The 25,308-nt window shown below is 39.3% G+C and overlaps 1 protein-coding gene across 3 annotated transcripts in view; it reads right to left on the minus strand.

The window, feature by feature from the left end:
• Nucleotides 1-25,308, minus strand: part of LOC149540257 (uncharacterized) — a 60,405-nt gene that overhangs the window by 18,307 nt on the left and 16,790 nt on the right. For all 3 annotated transcript variants that reach the window (XM_089801397.1, XM_089801396.1, XM_089801398.1), the window contains 3 exons: nucleotides 11,728-13,133; nucleotides 4,637-4,750; nucleotides 4,291-4,440 (listed from right to left, as the gene is read on the minus strand). In XM_089801397.1, coding sequence (XP_089657523.1) covers nucleotides 4,291-4,440; nucleotides 4,637-4,750; nucleotides 11,728-13,133 — 1,670 coding nt within the window. The remainder of the gene's footprint in view (nucleotides 1-4,290; nucleotides 4,441-4,636; nucleotides 4,751-11,727; nucleotides 13,134-25,308) is intronic.

Below are 25,308 nucleotides of genomic sequence, written 5' to 3' on the forward strand. Positions count from 1 at the left end.
TCTTTCAGTCTAGATAGGAATGTTTCCTATCCCGTCTCTTTTTTCTTCAGTCCAGATAGGAATGTTTCCTATCCTGTCTCTAGTTTTGTTTCTAATTCCGTCTTCAGTCTACATTGTTTCTTTTAGAAACAACGTCCTTGTAATTCTTTATAAGGAACACATTTGTTCCTCTATTTAATTAATGAATCATCTGAAAATCTGTTAATCTGCCAACTCTTCTTGAATCTTGTAACAGGAGGTTACATGGGACCAGATACTATGGAGAGGAAGGTACTCTTGGCAAGACTCTAGTGGCCGACATTGTTCGCAAATGTGAGGGAATGGGTATTGAGTTGTGACATTTGTCAAAGAGTAGGAAAACCACTCAAAAAAGACCTCATGGCACTATTTTCGTCTAAACCACAAGAAATATTTGAGCGGTGGGGACTAGACTTTGTAGGACCCTTACCAGTAAGCAAAAGTCATCGGTGTAAGTACATAGTGGTGCCAACAGAGTACTTAACAAAATGGGCTGAAGTACGGGCCCTTCCAAACAACACGACTCTCAACACGGCTAGATTTTTGTATGAGAAAATAGTCACGTGATTTGGGATTCCACTCCAGCTAACAAGTGACAGAGGAGTACATTTTGTGAATCATACCGTCAGGAGGATGACAAGTGAGTATAAAAAATTTCATTCCTTCTCAAGTCCTTATTGTCCAAGAGCAAATGGCCAAGCAGAGGCCACGAACAAAGTAATAGGGGCGATCCTATATAAAACTTGTGGAGTAGAAGGACAGGACTGGGAAGAACGAATCCCCGCAGTGGTCTGGGCATACAGGACTACGTATAAGGCCACTACAAGACACACTCCCTTTTATCTTATGTACAGACAGGAAACTGTGGTGCCAATGGAACATATAGTACCAAGTTTACGGGTGGCAATCCAAAACAAATTGGATGATGAGGAGAGCCTCAAGGAAAGACTATGTACTTTACTCAAATTGGAAGAAAGGAGAACATTAGCTCAATGGAGTACAGAGGTGGCCCAGCAAAGGCAAAAATTTTGGCATGACAAGCATTTAAAGAAAATGAATTTTAAACAAGGACAATTGGTACAAAGGTGTAATGGGAAAAATGAAATAAAGCCAGGAAAATTTAAAGTTCGATGGCTAGGACCATTGAGAGTATCAAAAATAAAGGAGAATGAAGCAATAAAGTTATCTACTTTAGATAATAAACCTATCAGAGACCTAGTAAATGGGTCTAAGTTAAAAGCATATGAGAAAAGAAATAAATTGACAAGCAGCTATTTTATAAGTACGAACAAGGAACAAGTACGAGAAGCAAAAAGTGAAACTGATGAAGGAGAAAAAATTAAACCAAGTCCTTATAAAGAGACGGAGTCACAAACATCACCATACTTGACAAAGAAGTAGAGGAAGAAGCAACTGAGAGTGCAGTCGTACGAACATCCGTACAACAAGAGCGAAGGGTGGACAAACAAGGAGATTTCTAGACAATAACCGTACGAAAGAGAAGTGTACGAAAGAAGGCATTTGTATGCCAGACATTCATACGGCAGCAAGCATTGAGTGGTAACTTCGTACGGCAAACACAGGCATCTCTGCAAGGACGTGAGGAATCCGTATGGGAGGCAAAAAAAGGTCATATGGCAGCAAGCATCCACAATCATACTACAAACACAAACATGTGTACAAGTACGGGAGAAATCTGTACGAGAGGCAGGCACAAACATTCGTACAAGGGATAAATCCGTATGAGAGGACAAAAGGCAAAGGATTCTATAGAAGCATCTGTACAAGGGGAGTCTGTACGTGAGGAGTCCGTAAGCGAGGAGTCCGTACGCGGAAGCATCTGTACAGAATTTCGTATGAGTGAGGTCACTTGTACGTGTGGATGATTCCGTACAGTCCGTACGACAAGAGACATTAAAAGGAAAACCTACAGCCACACTTCTCATCTCTAAGACAGGAAGAAACTCAAGGTCGAACGGTGACAATCTATATACACGTACTTCAGTGCTATACGTGGAAGTTTGTTACAAGCAATCACATCACAAGAAAGGTTGGTACAGGTGGCATATACAAATAGTTAAAGAAATCTTGGAATTGATGCCTCAACACACAATGGTGAAATTAAGCATAAGAAATCTGAGCAGAGGAAACATTATTGACTCCAAAAAGAAGAAACCTATAGCACTGAAAGCAAAAAAAGAGATAAGGAAGAGGACAAAAAGCAAAGGGAAAATGGCACAGAAAATCACAATCACCGCTGAGAATATTACGTTTGAAAGTGTGATGGGAAGTGAGTGCAAGACTTGGTGGGAGAAAGCAAAAGCAAAACATCCTCTAAAAAAGGCGTTGCGCACAGCAGAGGTAGACAAAATAATCTTCATGCCAATTTTTGAATTAGAAGTGTTTGAACCTATACTACAGAATTTAATCACAAGTTATGAGAAATCAAGAAATCATGTCATAAATCTATAGTACAATATTTCCAACAAAAGGTGACAGTTTCTTATTCAGCAGAAGAAATAAGTAGAGTTTTTGGAATTCCTGATAGAGGACAGGAACTGGAAAAAAACAGTAGAAGACAAGTAGTTGAAACTAATGTGCCGAAAAGATCTTACAAGTCTGGAATGGGAAGGAATTTTGAAGAACGGTAGGGGTCTCAAGAAAAAATTTATTGCAAATGATGAATGGCAATGTATTGTAGATTTGGTGAAAAGTAAGCTCACTGCGGGCAGCCACACTTTTGAAATTGCACTTTGGATGTTGCATGTAGTGGATGGTCTATATAAAGGACAGGCATGTAACTGGGCTAAATTCCTTTCTAATAGACTTCGAGAATTCATGGAGTTGAAACACAACCTTTTACATGCCTCATCATGTTGTTGCCTTAGTTTTAGAAGCAGTATGCACTCAGGTGAGCAGTGAGCACCGAGGGACACTAGTACCGGCTAATAGAGTAGAACCCTACAAGCCGGCTATGATATACTGGCTCCATCTCGATACCATGGGTGAAGGATCTCACAATGGAGGCGACCAAAGAAAAAGAAACCAAAACAAACAGTGGTGATCGAAGAGGATGAAGAGGATGATGAGTGTTCAGAAGAGGGGGGCAGTGATACGGATTCATCTTCCTCGAACTCACAGGAGGCAGAAATCCGCCTAAGTCACTTGTAGGGGCCTCCACGGGAAGTTACTTTTTTACCACCTACGAAGGGGCCACTTCCAACTAGGATATCAGAATCCCCAGAGATTTACCATAACATGACTAGTGATCCCAAAAGAACTACTATGGAAGATATTTTCAAACCAAATCAGGCAGGGGTGGAGGAAGGAGCAGGCGGTAGGCAACAAGTTCTGATAGGGGGAGCTTCCAGAATGTCACTTCCAAGGTTGGCGCCATTAATCTATCCGGAACAACAGTCCTATACTAAAGTAATAGATTTGAGATGCCAGCCAAAGTGTGCACATAAAGTGAGGTTGCAAACACCTCTCAGCCAAGAGATAGTACATCCACTTGCTCTCGTGGTACAACCAGTGGAAGCAGTAGTAGGAGCAATGGATAAACAGCAAGGGGAAGTCCACACTCAGGAAAGTATGACGGCTGGGGCTATAGCAGATACGGTCCTGTAGGAGGTTGATAGGTTACTTGAGGAAGAAGGCATGGTGTCTTCCCCTTTACAAGCAGTTGCTGAGGAACAGGTAGAGATACAAACTGAGCGTGGGGAACCTCCAGACACGGCTTCTTTTGCAACCAAGGCAGAGTTGTTTTTCACAAAGTTGCAGGCCATGGAACATTCTACCAAAGAGGTCATGGAGCAGGCTAGGTCTCGAAATCTGGAGACTATCATAACAGAAGCAAAACCATTGATCATGTTTATGCGGACTGGCTGCCATACAGATTGGGGATTATTAGAGTAGGGTGGATATTCAGAGAAAGACATAGCCACTACGTGGACAAGTAGTTCTATCATTTCCACTGGATAGGAACACTCACCTCCGCTCATGGAGACTCTTGCGGCTATAGAAGTTGCCTTTCGAGGAACCTTCTTGGAACTTCAACAGAAAAAAAGCCTAGCTAAGGCATGAGGGCTAGAAAGGCAAAATATTCAACATCAATGAGAAGCCAAGAAAGTTGCAATGCAGGAAGCCTGGAAAATAGAGAAAGCTGAATTGGAAGGCAAGATTGCCACATCGTAAGCCAAGAAGATGGACGCTTTACAAGAGTGCATAATTTAACTTTCTAAATATAATAGTTGAGACTTGGCAAGAGAGAACCTGCTGTGATGACGGTAGGGGTCCTCCATCCACTGGGATCCCTAGAGATCGAAGCAATGACGCCATATCTTTGCATGTAGAAGCCATTTCTTCAAGCCTTGACCTGACTTGATCACGCAACTTTTCTTTCTGATCCATTGTTTGCTCTTCCTGTAATAAATAGTGTTTTAGGGCATAGAGAAAATGATTTGACAATGAAAGCCACAAATAAACAATTCCCACCATAAAATAGAATAAATTGCATAGATAACAACTTTAGAAAAGATATTTGCAATGACCACAAGATAGTTTTCACAGCTTTATTATATAGTAGAAGACAAATTGAATCAACTCTACAATTCATTACCTTCTTTTGAGTTATCCGAATTTCTTCAAGGCGTCTCTTCTGTCTTCGTTCCATTTCTAACGTGCGTTCAGCTTCTGCCCTTTTCCTCCTACGTAACTGTTGCACCTCCTTTGCCTAGTCAAAGAATTACCAGTGCATATGGTACAACTTATCACAGTTAAAAAACAGCACCACAGAAGTGGCAAATACTGAAACCCCATACAATGACAAATTCATTCTATATGTTCATTTGTAACTGGTGCTATTTTGCTATGAATAACAAGGATTGATTTAATGGATAAGGTACACGGCTTTCCTGTAAGCAAGAAACACATGGACTTTGTACAAATCATGAAAAATTCTACTATATGATGCTTTGACAAACAAAACGATTTATAAGAAGTTTTGGGCATATGGTTACCCTTCTTTTCTAGATATTTAAATCATCAGAATGATGACAAAATGGAAAATCTAATTTATGAATTCAACTGTTTTGTTAGATTAAGGTGCTTTTTGTGTGTAGTACTTGTGGACAGGTGAAAATTCATATGTATTCTAACTATCCTGTAGCCTTTTGTGACACTTGCTATCCATGACATTAATCTTTTTTAATAGAAGATAAAATTATATGATATAAAAAGATTTTTTAATACCCAGAGATACAAACAGAAAACAAAATCTCCAAGAGGTGATTAAAGGCCCAAAAGAGAGTAATATAAGAAAAGGATCACTAAATGTATAAAAGCTATCAGTATGGTAAAAAGGAGCATAGTATCCTTAGTTTTCCAAGCAGATACAAAGACAGCAGCATTTGGCAGTATGTAAAGCCTGCTCTGCAGAACATCTCCCCTTGTACTGAGCTCCAGCCTATAAATACCTAATGAATTTTAACCCTGCGGCTAATGTTCCACTTCTCTATTAATGAAGAGTAGATTGGCAATAGGAGGTTCACGGATGAAACAATCATTTTTACGGCCAGTTCTAGCTACTTATACTGGATCACATAATGAAGAGTAGATTAGCAATAGGAGGTTCACAGATGAAACAATCATTTTAACAGCCAGTTCTAGCTTCTTCTACTGGATCACTTCAGCAAGCCCTAATCAACTTTTTCATTGTCAAAAGCAGCTCAGTGGCTTCAATTTGTTTAAGGAGGTTCTTGTAGAACTTTTTGCAGTCATTCTCTGCTGTCTGCCCAATTCCGAGATGATTCTGAATTTCCATTTTCCTACCCCTTAGAATTGCCCATTGGTGACCTACGCATTAAGATAACTCAGTTGAACTACTTGCTCTTCAGCCTCAATTGCTTGGGCTCTTTCAATGATGGTAGTGAGCCCCATATGAAGAGAAGTATACTCAGAATTTAGCTGATTTCATAATGGACAACAGTGTTGGATGTTTTTCATCATTGATGTCAAAAGGCTCGTGATTACGTTTGTGTACACTCTAAACACAAGAAAATTGTTGTGTATCTGTTTAGTTGTGCTAGTTGCCTGTATGCTTGTCTGAACTGCTTGTGTACCTACTTGTCTTGAGCTGGCTGCCTCCCTGCTTGTCTATCTGCCATCATCAGATTGACATCTTTGCTCCATCAGCGGTTGCACCTTTCAATCTGGTTGAATTTTTCTTCATGCCATGTGTATTCGAGCTGGAAGGTTCGAAATTTTTTCTATGTGCTGACAGCTAAGAGATTGCTTGGAAATTAAAAATGCTTCTGTATATGCCAGTGTATCACAGATATAAGAGAAATGATTCACCACCATCAATGTTTACATTTCTCCTTGGTACAGGACACGGTAAACCTTTTTTTGGTTGGTATTACTGTCATTACTAATCAGAAGGAATCGTTACAATTCAGAAGAAACCATTATTATTCTTTTGTGTGTAACTCGCAAGCACTGAACTTAAGAGGTGTGAGATGTTGCTGGGCGATTTTGACACACAACTCTGTTCCTTGAGAACTCTTTCTCAAGGTGATAGTCGATTGGGTGCTCAAAAAACATGGTTGGCTTAGTGTCTTCTTTGATACAGTGACAACGAAGGTTGTTTGGTGGTGTCGTGACTATGTTTCAGAAAAGTTTTCCAGCACCTTCCAGATGTATGAAAAAAGAACAGTTTGATCGTGGGTTGATGAAAATATAATGGATATTCATTTCCTTTTAGAGAGACGAGAGGGACAGTTTTTCTTTTGAATGTGAAATACAAGTTCTGACAAGCAGTTTTAGCTGCCTTTCAAACTGTAATTAAGACTTAATAAGCCTTTTTTTGGAACGAATTTATGAAGACTGTGTGGTGTAAATAAATGTGCTCAAATAGAATTATATCGAGTTTTTAAGAATGTGAACTGTAAGACACAGGTAAAGAACCATTTCAGTGGGCGTAACTGTAACTGCAAAAAATGAATTGCTGCCATCTTGAATATTTTTCTGGCAGTTCCAGGGGTCGGCCAATGGGTGAAGTCTACTTTGAAGGCAAATGGCAATAAAGTCTGTGGCATGATGTTTCTCCAGAAACAACGCTCCTGGACAGAAGCTAAAATGCACTTAGAAAATATACACATGGTGTTTCAGAAAAAGGCATCAGGTAATGCATGCAATTATGTTTAAAAATGCATGAAAACATCAGAAAGAATGGGGATGTATAGCGGCCAAGTAGATGTTTCTGGAATTTTTTGTGACTGTCTAAGTATGAGCTAAAAGACGCGAAAATTTTTGTAGGATGTTTTGGAAAATTCTGGAGAGAATGCAATTTGATTTTGGTCATTTTTGCTGAAGCTACACATCTATATTTTTAACTGAGAAAATGGGTGCAAGTGTGAAAAAGCGTTACTGTGTCATGTACTGCTTAGAGACCTGAGAGTGTTCTTGGAGAAGTTGAGATTTGAAGACATACTAAGTCAGGAGTTGCTGTGATATTGTAAAAGACAAATAAGATGAGTTGACAGGTGAACTCTTATGCTTAGTAGAAGCTGTCTTGAGTTCATGTATTCTCTTGCCTTGATTCAAATGGTTGATGCCTTCTGAATGTATGAGTTGTTGCTCTAGTTGTATAAGTTGAAGCGTGAGCTTGCTTGTTGATGTGAAGAGAGTTGTTGCTCTTTTGAGCTGGGTAGCAGCCCATTCTGATTTTAGTAAACCGTGGTTTTACCCAAGAGGGTTTCCACGTGATAATTCTTTGTGTCACTGTCTTCATTATTTTGTGCTTGAACCATAGTTACACCACCCAGGAGAACAAGGGGGAGGCGGAACAGGTCGACAAGTTTCTGGGACAGTGGGACAGAAGGACCTTAATTTGGGGATGGCAAGGGGACAGTGGTAGGGGGACAAGGGGGTTTGTATATACTATACATATGGTACTTAAAATGCTCGTTATGAAGAGGTGTATTGCAATATAAGATATAAAAGAGTAAATACTTGAACATTGCATTGAATTGGAACATCTAACATTGAATATAAATAGTCGAATCAACAAATAGTCTAGTGGTGTTGTTGGGGACAGAGTCCCCAAATCCCCAGTGTGTCCCCATCTCCAAGACGTGGGGCAAAAAAGAAGTGAGGGGGCACATTGAAGTGTTACTAGCTTGAACTTTATAATAGTCGAATCAACAAATAGTCAAGTGGCGTTGCTGGGGACAGAGTCCCCAAATCCCCAGTGTGTCCCCATCTCCAAGACGTGGGGCAAAAAAGAAGTGAGGGGGCACATTGACGTGTTACTAGCTTGAACTTTATAATTAGCATTAAATTTTGAAAATACTGATTCACCCCCTCCCCCTCACAGTATTTTCCTTGTTTTCAAATAGGATATGCAGAATTCGACTCAATGAAAGTATTCTTAAAAGGTCAGCAGTGTTGTCGCTATCCCAACCTGGAATCATGCCCAACAGATCTGGTGACTTGACAGCACTATGCACAAAAAAGTTATTTTCACAAGAGGTGGAAAGAAGGTTATCGATCTCGATTCAGAAAGAGGAAATTAGTATATTAAATAAATCTGACTTACCTGAATACAATTCAGAAATTTTAAGACTCTATTAAACTGTGTAAGAACGAAAGGCATGAATATATCTTCAACTTTTTATCCAATACAACTTTTTAATCAACACCTTCTAACTAAATATTGAAATAAGAACCCTGAACTGAAAGTTCAAGAACAGCACCAAACAATAAGAGCAATGTACAAATATTTGATGTGGAAATCCAATATACCAAAAAACCACAGCGAGCTGCTAGGATCTACTGTCCTAATCCAGTTTCACAAGAAGATTGCAATTACAATGTTTTGAGGGCATCAACCCTAAGGAGTCACCAAACCTCCAATCTAGAGCACTCTTATAAAATTCTGAGCACCTACTCAGTTCTTTCAAACACCAACTTTTACCCAAAATAAATCATTAATCTGAGAATTTACTCATCATTTTGTAGTCTGAACTCGAGCTTTCTTGATCAGAATATAGCTCATGCATATCAACATTAATCTGAACCAAAGTCACCACAGTTTCTCCTGCAAACTGTAATAAATCAGAAAGCATTTGCTTGTATATCGTAATAGTGCCTCTGTTATATAACTTGATATTGTTTCAAAATATTAACAGCAGATCAAGAAAGACTTATACCTGATAACTTCAAACTCTTCCCTTACCACAAAATATTTGTCAACAGCCTGTGCACATCTCACTGCAACTATTTAATGGACCATTCTTCATACCAAGACATTTGAGTTAATTGTCTTGACAATATATAATTGTCACGTATTCTAAAAATATTCCATCAAGTTTTCATCATTCACACTCACTCAAATGAATAACACTTTTGTAGAGAATTTCAAGTGAATCAAACCATTTCAAGTGAATCAAACCAATGACTACCATTTGTATAGTTAATGCCCTAGCAACCTCTTCTTAAGTAACATCCAACTGTCTTTAATCTCTGTCTTTGTGGCTAGTCTTATGTAATTTATGCAAAGCCACTATCTTTAATTTCAATTGTTTATTTGTTCATCTGTTTGAAAACATGGCATGAACTCTAACTGCTAAACCATTCTAACATACGAAGGCCCAAAATAGAAATACAACTAAACAATTATACACTGTCTTGTTTGACAGTGACAACTACGTATATCTGTATAGGCATTGTGAGGAATTTTTTCTTCATCACAGATATATTAGCGAACACCAGAAGATACCCGCGAAATGAATGAGTATTATCGAGCCTTTATACTTCCGCTGTAGGTGGACACTAGTTCTTCAATATCGTATTTAAAAAAAAAAAAACGTAGCCACTTGTTTTCTCTTAAAATTTTGACTATATTTAATATTGTAATTTAGTCACATCATTTGTTTCTTGAAGCCTCTGTGACAAATATGCTGACAGCTGGAAGTTCAATAAAAATAATTATGACTTAAACATATTATGATTCAAATTCTTCCATAGCTTTTACAAGCATGGACAGAAAACAGTATATATATTATGGTGGAGGCTAAGTTATTGTTTCATATATGATTCGAATAAAGGTACATCTGCCTTTTTTCTATTTGTCTCTTTTTACAGATTCAGATCTAATAATTGTAAGTGACTCAATTCTCAAAGTGTGCTGAACCATTTTATGTTTTGTTTCATCCAAGTCTTCTTCTTGCAAGCCAAACCCTCATTCATTGCAAATTTGGGCCAAAGTCGGTTATCTATGTTTTCAAGTTTCTTTAAATAGCTTACCAACCGTGTAATTGTTGCCAACTTCAATGGATATCGGCTTCCGCTAATAGGATTTCACATGGTACTGAGGCCTTGACTTTGATATTGCTAGTGATTAAGTGTTTCTAGATCCTATGTCTGTCTCCACCCACACTTTGTCATGCTGCGCCCCCCGCCCCCCCCCCCCCACCCCCCAACAAACCTCACATTCATAAAGAACAACTGGTGTGACCAGCAAACCAAAGAGAGTTTTCTTAGTCTTCCAATCCCACAACTCAGCCTTTCTACATCTGTTTTGCATTAGATAAGACGCCTTCCACCCTCATTGTATCCTTTCTGCTCGACAAGTCTCCTAAATGAGCATATAATGGAAGTCAATCCACATATATTGGATTCTTTCACAATTTCTAACAGGATACCTTCAAAAAGAAAGTCCATATGTTTCTGCTTTCTTGTCAAAGAAAAAGTCATGACTTTTGTCTTGGCAATGTTCACTTGCATCCCCACTTCCTGACAAAATCATTCCAAAGCCTCTAAATGTTCTCTTAATCCCTGAGCCATTTATTATATTAAGATGAGATCGTCAGCATATAGAAGAAGCTTCACCACATAGCCAGCCAATGGAACCCCCTGACCATCAATTTTGTCTAGCCATGATTCAATTCTAACAATATATAAACCAAACAAAGTAGGGGATAACGGGCACCCTTGCTTCACACTAATGTCAATACCAAAACACTCGAGCATTCCCTCTTTACTTCAGATTTTGGCTCTAACTCATAAAGTCTATGCACTGCTGCTCTATACACGTCTGGAATGCCTAATACTTCCATTCTGCTCCACAGTTTATCTCTAGGTACCCAATCAAGTGCTTTCTTGAAGTCCACAAAACAGCAATAAGCTTCTCCCCCTTGGCTGTTCCAAGCTACTATACTTCATGATTAATTTGAAATGGTCACTTATGCCTAAGAACGCCAGTACTACATTAGAGATTTTCAGTTGCATTTAATTTATACTTTTATTTTGTTATTAATGTATTTCATTCAAATTTCAATGCTCTCTTACAGCCCATTCTTTATACTTCACCTTGTCTGGTTATCTATTAATATTATTTCTTTCCTTTTTTGTCGCTTTCCATGTTCCCAACCATGGTAGCGAACACGTCTCACCACATTGTAAAAAATCTAGAAATTTATTTGTCCAGAACTTGAAAAGTCGATATTACTTAATTTGAAAGTAAAGAGTTGTTGAGCATTCCAACATATTCTGAATTTTCCTATAATGGAAGGAAAAAAAAATTAAAAACATGATTAAAATAAGAAGAGATTCTTAGTATGAATCTATTCATCTAAGCTCATTCAAGGAGAGAAAAATAGATCACAGATATAAAGTAGATTATAAGTAACAAAAATGGAGAACATGAACCTGTCGTTGTAACTCCAACTGTCGATTATGCCACTCTTCTTCATCGGCGGATCTGAACTCTGCAGTTTCCTTCAACGTTTCACGGTCACAGACCAAATTTCCTGCATTTTCATTCAAGACTGATTCTGTCTTAGCTCCTCCCAAGATGGAAATTTCCTTGAGGATTGGATCTTCCTCTTTTTGGGACTGACAATGAGTATTTTCTGGGAAACTCTTGTTTAGAGCCTCTTCCTTATCAGATGCTTTGAGATCTTTTGCCCCAGTACATGAAGCTATTTCATTTTCAAAATGATCTTGGCCAGGTACAGCACCATCAGTCTTGTTTGACCCAGATGTAGATGGACACACTGTATCAAGTAACTCTGATGTTCTTAAGGTATCTCCATCCATTTGATATGAAAATTCATTTATACCACTTCCATTTGAAAAATCTGATGCATCTCTGGTACCCTCTACAGCACTGCAACTTTCAAAACCAACATCTTTCCTATCACTTGCAACTTCAGGGGCCCCTTCCCTTGCGGAGCTATCTGTTGCAATATTTGAACAAGACATACTAGCCTTCGCCCCCACTTCACATTGCTTGTACTCAGTGCTCTTTGTAACTCTCTTTCTCAAAGCAGCTTCTTCCCACTTTTGGCGTATCTGTCCATCAGAATTTTCAAAGATTTCACAATCTGAACTATCACTATCTGAATCTAAAATAAATCGAAAATGTCCCGATGAACGTTGCTTTTGTTGTTTCTGTGCAGTTCCTGCATTGAAGTCTGAGTGGCTGCGTGGCTCAAACACTTGACAATCATCTTCATCATCAGAAACATCTGTTGAGAGATAAACTCGCCTACTACAATTCGAACTCTGTCCCATATTTTTCCAAACAAACCAGTTGGTTTGCCTCCTGCCGCTGTAACCACATCCTGTATCTGAATCATCACTGACTGCATCTGCATCGGAGAACTCATCCCCACTTTTCATTTCTGTACTTATATCATCTTCTCCTTCACCACTTGAACTTTTATCGCAATCATTCACTCTAGTGTCCGTATCATCATCAAGAATAACAACAGTATCTGGAGGCATATCAAAAACACAAAATCCAGTTCGTGGCTCTGACAATCCAGTTGGATTTCGCACCTTACTATTTTGGCTCATCTCTTCGACAATGTTAATATCAGGTGCACAATTATCAGGAGAATATATTCCAGGCGGCAATCTATGAGATTTGTCCTTGCAATGACTTGAGCTCTTTTCACTATCCAAAACTTTACCAGTAACAACTCTTTCTAACTGCGATTTGTAAGCTTCATTGTTTTGAGAAGATGATGAGACTTGATCATCTGAATTCCACCAAGCCGTTGAAGATTTAGTTTCCACTTGCATTTTTTGAGTTTTCCAACCTGGACTTCCTGTATGCAAATACACAGTAAAGATGATATATAAGCAAAATGTAAGACTTTAATTATCTAACCTGTGTGAACACAATAACATGCATGTATTTTCTTTAGTTGCAAGAATATAGAAAATTGATTTGGACTCAAGTTAGAGGTATATTTATAGAATATAATGAACAGGTAGCAGTGAGATCTTGTGAGCACAAAGATTGCATATAACTAATCTATCTGAAATAAAGATGTTAATCTATCTGAAACAAAGATGTTAGAAGAAGATAGTCACAAGGCAAGCTGTTCCCAAAGCCCCATCCAGGGCTTCCATTTAAGGTTGACACCCTCGTGCGCCTTGTATTGAGGGGGAAAAGGCTGGAAACTCTTGTTCATAGTTTTTTGGGTTTAAAATGCCATACATTAGTCAGACTTGAGTACTTATAAAAAATAGAATTGAAATACCTCCAAAGTACCAAAATGGAGTATTGCAAATGCATTACTTGATGGGGTGACAAAGAAAAAGTGAAAACTACATGTTTGACAGAGCATAAAAGCTATAAAAAAGGGTTCTACAATGCAACACCACTATGAAGCAAAATAGTTATTGGAAAGGACGAGCTGCACATTAGCCTATTTCCAAAGAGAAAACTTGAACCACAAGATTTGTATCTATACAGTAGGCTACTGACAGCATTACAATAGTTACTAAATCAAAGAACTGAAAGTACTAGTTTTTTCTTTTCCTTTGTTTGGTACCAAAGAAATTTTTAGAATGGCTCAAGCCAGAGGAGGCCACAGATGGAAGAGGACCTCCAGAAGCATTAACACAAAATGCAATAACCAGCAAGCACAGCACCCCAGTTGTGGAACAAAACCCATGAGCTCAATGGACAAGAATTGGCCATGACAAGACCACGCTTTAGCCATCACACCATGTCCTTTAACAGCTGCAACTAGTTACTAAAATAAAAAGTTTTGCATTCTATAATCAGAATGAGCTAAAAGGTCTGCAAAAAGGATGATTTGACAATTGATTCTCAAAGGAGCACCAATTTATCACTATCAATCCAAGTACCAAAAAAACAATCCCTCTTGCTAGGACAGTAACCATGAGGATTTTTCTGTGCACTTGGGTTGCAAGGACTGTACTTTGGATAAAGACACATTTAGTGGCATTTTCACTGGAGGAAAATTGAAGTATCCCAAACTCCGCTATCTCCAATTGTAACAGCCAAAACCAGATTCTCTCATGTTATATCAAAGGGGCCATGTCAAGAAAATACAAAGCAACAAATCATGAACTCCCTGAGCACCAAAGACAAAAGTGTTGCCTTCAATGTTCCAGCAAAAGCTGCATCTCTTGTTGAAGCATTTAACAAATATTCAGAGAAGGTGAGGAGCAAGCTCATTTTTCCAATTTTGAGGTTAAACCTAAACAGAAAATCAAGCAAATAAAAAACGAAGAATGTTTTCCAAAGATTTTTACAAGTAACAACAAGATTTTCCCTTGTCCTATGACCAAGAGGATGAGTATCACCTCACATTCCAAGGGAAGGGAAGCACAACATTTTTTAAGCAAAGGCAAAAGATCCATTGTGCTCTATTATATTCTGGTGGAATTTCCTAATAATTAAGTCCAATACCCTAAGAATTAAAGAAGAGAGCACCTAGAAAATCATACAAACTTTACAAAGAGAATGCAATACACTCTCAGAGGCAGATCTTCAATAGGAACAGTTGCAATGGCTTAATACGGAGAGCAAAAGACAAAAACTAATTTTATGGAATAAAGACAGAGAAAGAGGATCTATCCTACAGCTAAAAACAGTTTCCAAGCACCTTCCAAGAAGTATTAATCCTCAGGTTAGTCACTCATTTTAATTTGCTCCAAGAAAATTGCATACTTTGTAAATGGTGGCATTAAGGACAAATTCATCTATAAGTTCTCTTCCATCCATACTTACAAGGGTTTCTAAGATTCAGCCTCTAGCAGAGAAATCTACTCCATGCATGCCCTATAGCCCTCCTCTTCACTGTGATTAATGCAGTTTGGTGAATTGTGAAGGAGATTATACGTCTATCCAAAAAACAAGCTATAGAGATATAGTGGATGACATGATTAAAATTTTTGTCATGAAACATTTGAAAATGTTTCCAAATCTCCTTTCAAACCAAAAGAGTACTACAACATTTTTGTGTGGTAAAAGAAATCACAAGCTTTCTACAAACTCACGTTGTAAACCACATGCCTGCACTAAGTGGTCTGAGAAAATCTGGCTTCAACTCAAAAAACTCAACACTACTTAGCAAGAGAATATATGATTTTATATTGAATTGAACACGGACAGATATCATTGAATGATGAATGCAATGAAATACCTGAGGTAAAATTATATTGAATTGAACATGGACAGATATATTTTGTAATTTTTATAATTCGTATACTTCAATGATTGCTTGGATGGATTTGACTTCCATCTTATATCTTGCTGATTAAGTAGATACATGACATCCTTTGGATGTTAAGAGACACCTTTCTTCAATATAAACAAACAAGTTTATTACTCAAACTGCATTCTTCCATACTTAATTATTTTTCCTTATCTTTATTCAAGTCTAAATGATGCATTACTTCTATGGCAAATGGATGCTTTATGATGTGATCGCATCCTTTCTTAATAACTATTAATCGCTGACTTAAATGAGTCAATTCGCTATTCTTGATTATCATTGACCATATGATGAAGAGGCATCATTTCTTCCGACACTCTAGTAGCTTTAATCGATGCTGACCAGATTAATCTTATTGATTGTGTATCAATAATAATAGTGACTCATAGATGTCTACAATTGATTTTTTCCTTCAACAAGGATCAATAGCCAGTATGCTAATATTTGCTGTTATTACCTCCATCACCAGTGTTTCCATGTCTTAGTCGCTTAATATCATATTTCTTTTATCCATTGTTCCTCCATCGCAAATTCTTTTCATTTATTGGCATAATTCCAATAAATGATATAATTCCACTCTTTTATAATAGTTTCACTGTAATATCTCATAGCCTGACTTGTATTCAATCTGCAGGATTAGTAATTATCCTCAACTTTGTATTCTCTATTGTCAAGGCACAAATATTTGCTGCTGCTTCTTAGCCAGAAGTATAACCTTTTATCAATAATGTCTCACGACACTCCAAGATAATCCTCAAACAATCATAACAAATTCATATGAAATTGATTCCATGACAAAACAAAACAAAATCTTTGAGCTCTTGCTTGAGACGGCTTATAGTCAACAGAGTCGGCACTTATTAATCAATCAATATGATCTCAATTAACAATATCACTGATTTCTGCTCAATAGATGATACATTCACAAATATTTTAGTTAGGCTAAATCAGTTCTCAACACTTACATTATTCAGAATATCAGAACTCATTTGCAAAAAGATGCGGCCTTCGGGATTAATTTTAAAATTGTCTTTCCAACCCTTACCAATTTTGTCTCTTCAGAGACTTCACAATAACATGATACTTAGATGTCTTCAGCTCCCAGCAACACAGATTTCCTCCTGTGGCAAGCTGAGGCGAGACTAATCCCTGCAGATGTACCAAGCTGCCCGTAATTCAGATCCATCAGTAGATTCTGAGCCTCAGAGTCAAACCTGAGACCAATTGGGAGCAAACCCACAGTCCAAGCGAACTCCACTACACATCCGGGCTCAAAAAAGGGTTTGTGGGTAATCAAACCAGAGTTGATCTGTAGCATTGTGTAATGGGCACCCCTGAATGTCCCAAAAACTAAACCAAATTGCTGAAAGGAATTATGTCAAACGGTTTGCATGCAACCTCTTAAAACCCCTTATAACTCTGGAAATCAAACGTTTATTTGTTTGTTGTGTTTCGTGCATGGAATTGGTATCATACAACATAAACAAGAGAGAAACTACAACAATATGCAAAGTGGAAATGAACTGCTGCTAATAAAATGTTATTTTCAGAATTCATAAAACCAAATGCATGGCAGATTTATCAACTCACTAATTACTTCAGCAATATTGTCATAATACTCCAGCCCATGCTTACGAACTTGCTGCTACAATACTTTGTCCTCCAATCAGTCCACTACCTTCATAATACCATTCCCTCCAAGCGGCATAAGCGTCGGACAAGTAGTGAAGAAGATATGAGCAAAATATCAAATCTGCCTGTAGCCGGAAATGCAACTAAACTGCCTGATACTAAAGCCAATAAGAAAGAATTCCAAAGGCCAAACCCCAAGGGAATGACGTCTAGAATGTTACAAGAGAGGATAGACGTCCTCAAATGCCAAGAACTGAGCTGCAACTCACATACCAATTTCTTCTCATATTCAACCTGCCTAATGAAGCCACAGATGCTTCCTTTTATTCTATTCCCACGGGTCCGCTCAACTCATATGGGCAATGTGGGATAAAAGATGTGTAATATAAAACATATATTAAAATACCCCTTATGTCTCCCTTGGGTACACATCACCATAAAATAAATATTAAAGTAACACTTTAATATTTTACAATTAAATTAGACGTTACTTTAATAAAACTTCAGGCATTAAAATGTATTAGCAATCGAACTCCGAATAATGCGAGTGATAGCTCATCGGAAAGCTCTCACCGAGGAGTATCGAATCCAATCACCAAAATTGACCTGCACTGTGTCCTGCCGACTTACTAAAAATAGTAAGTATGCCTGAAACTGAGTAAATCAACTTCGTTTTGGCCCAAACTGGAAATGACTAGGCCAAAACACTCCAAGATCCCATTAAACCCTTCGTTAGCCCTCGGGACCATGTAGAACAAGGCTAACGCACACACACTTGGTCAACTGCTAAAATGGGGACATTACAGTCCGCCCCCCTTGAAATTGCTTGTCCTCAAGCAATCTCAGTCCAGCCTGCTGAATAACCTGCTCACTCTCCCATGTAGAATCTTCCTCCGGCAGGTCTTTCCATCTGACCAAATACTCCTTCACTATCCTGCTTCTAAGCTTCCTCTCTCTGGTATCCAGAATAGCCTCAGGTACTAACACAAGCTTCCCCTCCTCATCCAAAGGGGGTAAATCTGCAGAAGGCACTACACTCTGACCAATGGCTTTCTTAAGCCTAGACACATGAAACACATTGTGCACTCGATTGCCTTCTGGAAGCTCAAGCTCATAGGCGACTTTGCCCACTTTGCGAATCACCCTGTATGGACCATAAAATCTAGATTTCAACTTTTCAGCTCCGCTCTTCTTGAGCGATGACTGTCTATATGGTTGTAGCCTCAAGTAAACCATATCCCCTACCTCGAAGCTACGCTCTATTCGGTGCTGATCAGCATACAATTTTTGTTGATTCTGGGCCTGTTGTATATTCTCTTTGAGCACTTTCAGGATGTCCTGACTATCCTGCAATAAGTTTTTGGCTTTGGGCACTCTACTGTCCCCCAAAACTAAATCCATGAAGCTAGGTGCTTCATAACCATAGAGTGCCATGAAAGGAGTCATCTTGATGGACATATGATAAGTGGTGTTATAACAATACTCTCCCATATGCAACCATCTGATCCAAGCCTTTTGTTGTGTAGTTACATAGTTCCTCAAATATCCTTCCGCCCATTTATTCACAATCTCTGTTTGCCCATCTGTTTGCGGATGATAACTAGTGCTAGGTGTAAGATCTGTACCACACAACCTAAACAACTCTTGCCAAAAAACACTCATAAACTTACTATCCCGGTCGCTGACAATGAATCTAGGCAACCCATGTAACCTGAATATCTCTTTAAAGAAAAGCTCTGCCACCTGTGCTGCTGTGTAAGTGGACGGAATAGCAATGAAGTGAGCAAACTTCGTCAAGCGGTCCACCACCACATAGATGCAATCCCTTCCCTGTACTCGTGGTAAACCAGTGATGAAGTCCATCGAAATACTTTCCCATTTCCTATCAGGAATGGGCAAGGGCTGTAATAAACCTGCAGGAAATGTGTGTTCTCCCTTATTCTGTTGACAAACCACACACTCCCTGACATACCTCTGAACATCATCCTTGAGCCCTTTCCATGAAAACCGCTCTCGGATCTGCCTGTAGGTCTTGAAGACCCCCGGATGTCCAGCTGTGGGTGCATCATGAAATGCCTTCAGTATCGCCTCTCTCAAATGTGATGATGGAATCAAATAAACCCTGTCCTGAACTCTGATCAATCCATCTATCACCTCATAGCGATCATCCTGTATGGTACCTGAAATCAATCCAGAAGCCCAAGCATCTCCGACATACTCTGCTATAATCCGATCTCTCCAATCTCCTGAAATCTCTGCCAGAGCACATAAGTGAGGTCTCCGAGATAAGGCATCAGCCACCACATTTTTCTTACCTTTGACAAACTCTATGTCAAAGTCATAAGCCTGCAATTTAGTCACCCATTTTTGTTGCCGGTCATTAAGATCACGCTGGCTCATGAAGTATTTAATACTGTTGTGATCAGTCTTGATCACAAAACGTCCACCTACCAAATATGATCGAAATTTGGCCAATGCATGCATTATGGCCAACATCTCCCGGTCATAGACAGAATAACTTTTCTCAACTCCTCGGAGCTTCCTACTCTCGAATGCAATGGGATGCTTCTCCTGCATCAATACTGCTCCAATCCCATCACCAGATGCATCACAATGAAGCTCAAAAGGCTTCGTGAAATCCGGTAGAGCTAGAACTGGACATGAAGACATTACCTGCTTGAAATGCTCAAAACACCTCTGTGCTGCCCCTGTCCACACGAAGGCTCCTTTCCTGGTAAGATCTGTCAAGGGTGTAGCAATTTGTGAGAATCCCTTAACAAACCTCCTATAAAAACCACATAAACCAAAGAATCCCTTAAGCTGTGTAAGGTTTGTGGGAGTAGGCCATTCTACAATAGCTCTAATCTTTTCGAGATCAACCCGAACGCCATCTGCACTAATGATATGCCCCAGGTAAAGGAGCTCAGTCATGCCAAACTCACATTTAGATTCCTTGGCATACAATGACTCTCTCTCCAGAATAGATAACACCTCCTCTAGATGATGTAAGTGCTCCTCCCAGGTCTTACTGAAGACCAAGATGTCATCAAAGAAGATCAAGACAAATCTCCTCAGCTGCTTCCTGAATACCTGGTTCATACAACTTTGAAATGTAGCAGGTGCATTGGTTAGACCAAATTGCATAACCATGAACTCAAAGTGGCCATAGTGACATCGGAAGGCTGTTTTCTCAATGTCCTTTGCTCTCATCCTGATCTGATGATATCCGGATCGCAAATCAATTTTGGTGAAGAAGCATGCCCCATGCAACTCATCAATCAGCTCATCAATCCTAGGAATGGGATACCTGTTTTTAATTGTTTTCTTATTCAGTGCCCTGTAATCGATGCACATGCGCATCGTCCCATCCTTCTTCTTTACCAATACTACTGCTGAAGCAAAAGGGCTCTTACTGGGCCTGATATGCCCCATCTCCAACAAATCCTTAATCGCCTTCTCTATCTCATCCTTGTGTTTCTTAGGATGACGATAGGGAGTAATCATAACTGGTTTGGCTCCCTCCTCGAGCTCAATAACATGTTCCATCCCTCTGTCAAGAGGAACCCCATGAGGAATATCGCTAAATACTTTAGCGTGTCTATCGAGTATCTTCTGGACATCTAGTGGATGACTCTTTTCTTGTGGCTCTGGTGAAGTTGGCATAATGTGGCACTCTGCCGCCCACTCTATGTCATCATGACGAAAAAATCTCTGCATTCTCCTCAAGGACACTATTCTGCAACCTCCATCTGAAAGCCCTCTAAGTACCACAGTTCTCCCCTCATGCTGGAATCTCATCTCCAATTTTGCTAGATTGAGTGTGAACTCAACTAGTGAAGCCATCCATGTCATGCCAAGGATGACATCATAATCTCCCATGTCCACAACATAGAACTCATCCTCCAACTCGTAGCCATCTCCAAACCTGATGCGAAGATTAGATATCTTCCGAGTGCATAATAACTTATCACCGTTAGCCACCATGACTCTAAACCCATCATGCTCCTCTGTCTGTAACCCTCTCCTGGCTACCAACTGTGCATCTATGAAGTTATGTGTAGCCCCAGTGTCAATAAGAGATATCACTTTCTGCCCCTGGATAGTACCCCTGACCTTAAATGTGATTGCCTTTTGGGCCCCTGTCAAGCGTGCCAACGATCTATCATCCTTAGGAATGTTGCTCTCCTCTATAGTGTTACCCTCATCTGAATCGGAGTGCTGATCCTCCCCTTCTGACTCTGACTCTTCTGCTGAAAAATACTCCATTTGATTTGCCTTAGCCTTGAGAGAACATTTATGAGATAAGTCCCAAGGCTCTCTACAATGGAAGCACAGCTTCTTCTTTCGAAGTTCATTCAAGGTTTCATTGTCTAGTCCTTTTGATCCTTCTTTGGGTTTGCTATACTCTTTCTGAAATGATTTTTTGTCTTTGTCCTTGCGGTAGGAAGAATCTGTTGAATGGTTTTTTCCTTTGTATACCGAAGGGGCTAAATCTCGTGCCTTTTTAGTTGCTTCAGCTAACGTGAGTGGATCATGTCCCTTCACCCAACCTCGTAATGGATCAGCAAGACCATCACAAAATAACACCACCAATCTCCTAGGAGAGATATCAGTAACAAGTACAGACAAGCGCTGAAACTCGGCAATGTAAGCATCCACAGAACCTGACTGTTTTAACTGTGCTAGCTCCTTGAAATGTAACTCGGGATCCTTAGTGTCAAATCTCCCAATCAATGTTTCAGTGAATTCCTCATAGGATGTAATCTGATTATGCCCCAAAGTCACCATGCCATGATGCCACCATTCATGTGCAATGCCATCCAAGTGCATAGCCGCATACTTGATAGCCTCCTCCTCAGGCATAGGATTTAGCTGCAAGTATGTATCTACCTTCTGCACCCAAGCTCGTGCAGTCATCTTCCCTGAAGCATCATAATAAGGTAAAGAAAGTTTTCCAACTTTCTTCCTCAGCTCAAAGTTTTGATTCCTCCCTCCTGCTTTAGGCATGTGTCTCATCCTCAAGTCCATATAATCTCTAAGAGAAATATCCGCCTGAAACTCTGGTCCACTAGCCTCCCAGTCCCTCCTGAACTGATCTTGTAACTCGGTAATCTGCGGTTCGTTTACTGGATGAACCGGATCTCTGGGTGGAAAAGTGGGTAGAAGAGGTCTCGAGCTCGCAGTCCGTGCTGGGCGTGCAACGTGTCTAAAGTTATCAGCCTCATTCCCATTATTGCCGTGTCCATTATTACCATTAATGTTATTCTCAGGACCATTGTTGTTGCCTTGGCCTTCATGGTTATTGTTTCCCCCGTTGTTATTGTTTCTGTTGTTGGCATCACCTGGATTAATATTGACACCCATCTGTCTAGCCATGAGCTGCAACATCATGTCCATTCGCCTATTCTGCTCCTGCTGCATACGCTGCCCCTGCTCTAATGTATCCAGTAACTGTCGAAACAGTACCTCCTCCTGATCTGGACCAGCATTTCTGCCTCCGCCTAATCCTGTATTCCTGTCATCTCGATCACCCATATTATTGTCCTGATCACAGAATATCTCCTCTGTGTCTGTATGGTTGAATTCAATGTCCCCTTGCACGGATGTACTAGACTGTTTGCTTTGCAAGTCTGAAATCCTATTTTGTCTTGCTTTGGTATCGCGAAAATTATAAGACCCCTGTCGCATGCTCAAACATAAATGCTTAGCCTGTGTTTTTTACTTACTTTTTCCCTCTATCCGGCTGTTCCAAATTCCCTATAAGACCTCCACAGGATGGCAAGACTTATAGCTCTGATACCACTGTAATGGGCACCCCTGAATGTCCCAAAAACTAAACCAAATTGCTGAAAGGAATTATGTCAAACGGTTTGCATGCAACCTCTTAAAACCCCTTATAACTCTGGAAATCAAACGTTTATTTGTTTGTTGTGTTTCGTGCGTGGAATTGGTATCATACAACATAAACAAGAGAGAAACTACAACAATATGCAAAGTGGAAATGAACTGCTGCTAATAAAATGTTATTTTCAGAATTCATAAAACCAAATGCATGGCAAATTTATCAACTCACTAATTACTTCAGCAATATTGTCATAATACTCCAGCCCATGCTTACGAACTTGCTGCTACAATACTTTGTCCTCCAATCAGTCCACTACCTTCATAATACCATTCCCTCCAAGCGGCATAAGCGTCGGACAAGTAGTGAAGAAGATATGAGCAAAATATCAAATCTGCCTATAGCCGGAAATGCAACTAAACTGCCTGATACTAAAGCCAATAAGAAAGAATTCCAAAGGCCAAACCCCAAGGGAATGACGTCTAGAATGTTACAAGAGAGGATAGACGTCCTCAAATGCCAAGAACTGAGCTGCAACTCACATACCAATTTCTTCTCATATTCAACCTGCCTAATGAAGCCACAGATGCTTCCTTTTATTCTATTCCCACGGGTCCGCTCAACTCATATGGGCAATGTGGGATAAAAGATGTGTAATATAAAACATATATTAAAATACCCCTTATGTCTCCCTTGGGTACACATCACCATAAAATAAATATTAAAGTAACACTTTAATATTTTACAATTAAATTAGACGTTACTTTAATAAAACTTCAGGCATTAAAATGTATTAGCAATCGAACTCTGAATAATGCGAGTGATAGCTCATCGGAAAGCTCTCACCGAGGAGTATCGAATCCAATCACCAAAATTGACCTGCACTGTGTCCTGCCGACTTACTAAAAATAGTAAGTATGCCTGAAACTGAGTAAATCAACTTCGTTTTGGCCCAAACTGGAAATGACTAGGCCAAAACACTCCAAGATCCCATTAAACCCTTCGTTAGCCCTCGAGACCATGTAGAACAAGGCTAACGCACACACACTTGGTCAACTGCTAAAATGGGGACATTACACATTGAGATCATTAGTCTAAAACTATGCCTCACAACCTGCCTTCGCACCAACTTGGCTACATGTGCGCTATTAAAAGTGTTTGTGGTTAGCCAGGTGAGAATCGAAACAGATTTGATGCGTAGTCTTAGGAACATTAGCCTAACAGTATGCCTCATGACTTGCCTTCGCACCAACTCGGCTACACATGTGCCCTTTAAAAGGGCTTGTGATACATCCAGCGAGAATCAAACCGGTGTTGATGCATAGACCAGGAACATTAGACTTCACAGCAACTCAGCTACACACATACCCTTATTTTTGTCTTCCAAATTTATTATTGCTATTTGTTAATAAATACAGTATACTACTTGAGAAAGGGAACATTGCAGATGTTAATTCATCTCTTTGGGATTTATCATATAGCTCTCTGGGGTTTTTTTAGACCTCATTATGTTATGCTATGAGTTTGTTAGCTATTGCTGCTGCAATCTTGGCTTATGGTATAACACCCTTAGGTATCCCTTGGTTCAAAGGGACATATGGGCTTCCCCCTAGTAAGAATGGGGTGATACTGTGTAAAATCTTTGGTTTATAAAACCCTGGTACATCATATTTCAGGGCTGCAATTATTTACTAGGTTTGGGGAGGATCAAGAGGTAAATTCAGAGTTGCAAGTTCAGATTTGGACTACCTACAGCAAGGTACCTTCATAGGGACAATGATTAAGAGGTAAATTCAGAGTTACAAGTTCGGATTTGGACTACCTGCAGAAAGGTATTTTCATACTTCTGACCATCATTGAGGACAGCAACAAAAAGGACAAGATTATCAGACCTAGCACTGATTTATAGGTAGTTTGACAAGGTTGCCCAGGGTTTGAAAGCTTTTTTGAGGACGGATAAGGTTTGAAGATCAACACTGAGAAATTTGTATCCTTATCTGCATATTTTAATCATCTTTATCTCAGGACAATAAGAGGAAATCAATGTAATCCATTTCTGAAATTTCTGACCAGAATTAAAGGGATTTTCTGTACTTTCCCAAGCTCAGTGATTATTTGTACTAGCAGAAAAATAAGATCATTAATCTGATTATAAATCTGAGTTGGTTGTTAAATTTCTTATATACAAGTAAATTTTCAGATTTTTCTGTGCCCTATTTTTGGAAATACTTATGGTTCTATTAACCCTACTTGGGAATATGATATATTACATTC

The sequence above is a fragment of the Cupressus sempervirens genome, chromosome 9 (genome assembly GCF_028749045.1).
Source record: "Cupressus sempervirens isolate cs-2001-9-10 chromosome 9, ASM2874904v1, whole genome shotgun sequence".
Classification (NCBI taxonomy): domain Eukaryota; kingdom Viridiplantae; phylum Streptophyta; class Pinopsida; order Cupressales; family Cupressaceae; genus Cupressus; species Cupressus sempervirens.